The following is a 2,742-nucleotide window of genomic DNA, read 5'->3' as shown; positions in this document are numbered from 1 at the left end:
TTGCAGTGAGCTGAGATCCGGCCACTGCACTCCAGTCCGGGCGACAGAGCGAGACTCCGCCTCAAAAAAAAAAAAAAAGAAGAAGAAGCAGCTTGTAAAATTCTGCTTTAGCCTGTATTTTGAAGGAAGAATGCCTTAGAGTAAGTAAGTCTGACTTTAGAATATTTATGTACTAAAACTGACAGTATTCTTCATCCTAACAACCTTATGGTAGAATAGAAAGAGCAGTGGACTCATTGTCAGGAGACCTGACAATTAGTTCTAGTCATTGTTCTGTCCACAGTTAGCTGGAGGACCTTGAATATAAGTTCCTCAACCTAACTGGACATCAGTTTTTTTCAACCTATAAAATAAAGAAATTAAAATAGGTAATGATTAAATACTCTTAGTGCTCTTACATTAGATGATGGACTGGTATTGAGTAATAAATACATAATAGCCATTCAGTTAATTTAAAAGTTGATGAATTTATTATGTACAAATAAGTCGGATTTATTTCATTTTAGAAGGATGAGTACTGTTTTGGTTAAAATTTCAAGGAAAGCAATGAAAAAGAGGAATAAGGCTTAATGACCATCTACTTTGTGTTAGACACTGTCTAGTGCATTTTTCTATTAGGTAAAATGTGTGGAAAAAATTAAGATTTCCCCTTAATAGATTAAGAAACTGAGGTCCAAAGTAGTAAGTGGCAGAGTGAGAATTCAAACCCTGGAATATCCATCTCTGAAGCCCCTGTTCTACCCACTACATTGTCCTGGGAAGGAAATAAATTGAAAGCAGAGTTCCCAGTTCCAAAAATCCCATTAGGGTAATGGGATTTCTTTTTTAGAGAAACGATCAAATATTTAAATATAATTTTGCTTGCTGTTGATACTATTACTAAAATGATGTTTCCAATTGACTTTTAGATCCCAATTGTAGAGTCAGAAATAAAGAAAGAAGCTGGTGAATTAAAACCTGAAGAAGAAATAACTGTGGGGCCAGTTCAGAAATTGGTTACTGAAATGGGTACCTATGCAACTCAGAGTGCCCTTAGCAGTTCCAGACCCACCAAGAAAGAGGAAGACAGGTAATGTATGGCACATTATTACTCTGCCAGCTGTACTGTTTTTATTATTACTGTTGTATGTAAAGCAGTCATATGATTTCTTTTCTCTTTGTTTTTGCAACCAAAATGAAAATATTTGCCATTTAAGGTACTTGAGAAGAGGAAGATGTTTAAGTTCATCCCCCTAGGAATTGTATTGATGGTTTTAATCTTCTGTCCCTTCCAGTGTTTTTATGGAAATAACTGTTCTGTTTAAACTCAAATTATTTTTACTCAGAAAATGCTAAGTGGGGGTAACTGATGATATTTGAGTTTTGTTGTTTATTAGCGTCTGAAAACATTTTGAAGATTTTTCAATTTCTAAATGATGGAATAAAATTGTGCATTTTTCTATTAAGTAAATTTTAATGGTGAAGATGGTGAAATCTATGCCTAAAATTTTATTGAATACCCACTAAGTGCTAGGTGTTGTGCTAAGTAGTATAGTCTTGACAATAAGCCTTTGAGATAGAATATATTATCTCCATTTTATGGAAGAGGAATTTGAGACTTAACTAGTAGATAACTAGGTAAGCTGGAATTTGGATGTACTTCATTAGCTGCAATTACATATGCCCTTAATTAAATATTTTATCTTTCCATATTCTGTTGACTTTTGTGTCATTTGGAGATAAGTTGTCTTTTTTTTGAGACAGAGTCTTGCTCTGACAGCCAGGCTGGAGGGCAGTGGCACAATCATGGCTCACTGCAACCTGTCTCCTGGGCTCAAGCAATTCTGTTGCCTCAGTCTCCTGAGTAGCTGGGATTACAGATGTGTGCCACCATGCCCAGCTAATTTTTGTATTTTTAGTAGAGACGGGGGTTTCACCATGTTGGCCAGGCTGTCCTCGAACTCCTGACCTCAGGTAGTCCGCCTGCCTTGGCCTCCCAAAGTGCCAGGATTACCGGCATGAGCCACTACACCCGGCCAAAGTTATGTTTTAAAGTCATGTATTATTTTTCTTTTTCCTTCTTTCTTCTGGGAGCTAAGGAGTTAGTTAACTGAGGTATTCTTTTCACTGAAGGAAGGTAGTAAGAGTGTTTAATAGGCCTATATCAATCATTTATGCAAAAGCTGCGTGCTGCTTAACAAGTTGGTGAGTTTGATTTTCCTTGATTGCTTTGCAGACCTCCCTTGAGAGGATTCGTTCTGGATGGAGATTTCTTTGTTGCTGCGTCCCTTGCCACAACTCTGACCAAGATTGCATTGCGCTATGTAGCTTTGGTTCAGGAGAAGAAAAAGCAAAATGTAAGTTCATTTATTGTACATTTATGCAACAATTAAACATCGAGTGCCTACTATATGCATTGAACAGTGAAGGATGCAAAAATTAATACTAAGTTTCTATCATGGAAGAGTTTATGATTTAATAGCGGAAGTGGACACAATAATACATTACTCTAAAATTGATAAAGTATCTTCCTCTTCTGTTTGGACTTTAAAAAAATTAAAATTGACAAAGTGATATAATAACAATGTCATGTGATTATTCCAGTGAGAGAGATAAAGGATTTATGAAGTCACCTCAGTTTGCTAGGATTAGTTCAGGACCAGCGAAGGAAGTGTCCTTCTCCAGCATCTGCATCCATTTGGTTATTGTCTGTTTTATCCCAGAATGTCTTTTAAATTATTTTCTTTTTTTTTTTTTTTTTTT

At 36.0% G+C, this 2,742-nt stretch overlaps 1 protein-coding gene across 1 annotated transcript in view; it reads left to right on the top strand.

Annotated features, from left to right (window-relative positions):
• The window catches only part of COPB1 (coatomer protein complex, subunit beta 1), a 56,883-nt gene that overhangs the window by 24,576 nt on the left and 29,565 nt on the right, over positions 1-2,742 (top strand). Inside the window, exons 12-13 of the mRNA XM_011956278.1 lie at positions 909-1,069; positions 2,216-2,336. Coding sequence (XP_011811668.1) covers positions 909-1,069; positions 2,216-2,336 — 282 coding nt within the window. The remainder of the gene's footprint in view (positions 1-908; positions 1,070-2,215; positions 2,337-2,742) is intronic.

The sequence above is a fragment of the Colobus angolensis genome, unplaced genomic scaffold, assembly GCF_000951035.1.
Source record: "Colobus angolensis palliatus isolate OR3802 unplaced genomic scaffold, Cang.pa_1.0 Scaffold412, whole genome shotgun sequence".
Lineage (NCBI taxonomy): Eukaryota > Metazoa > Chordata > Mammalia > Primates > Cercopithecidae > Colobus > Colobus angolensis.
This window is presented reverse-complemented; position numbering and strand designations above follow the sequence as displayed.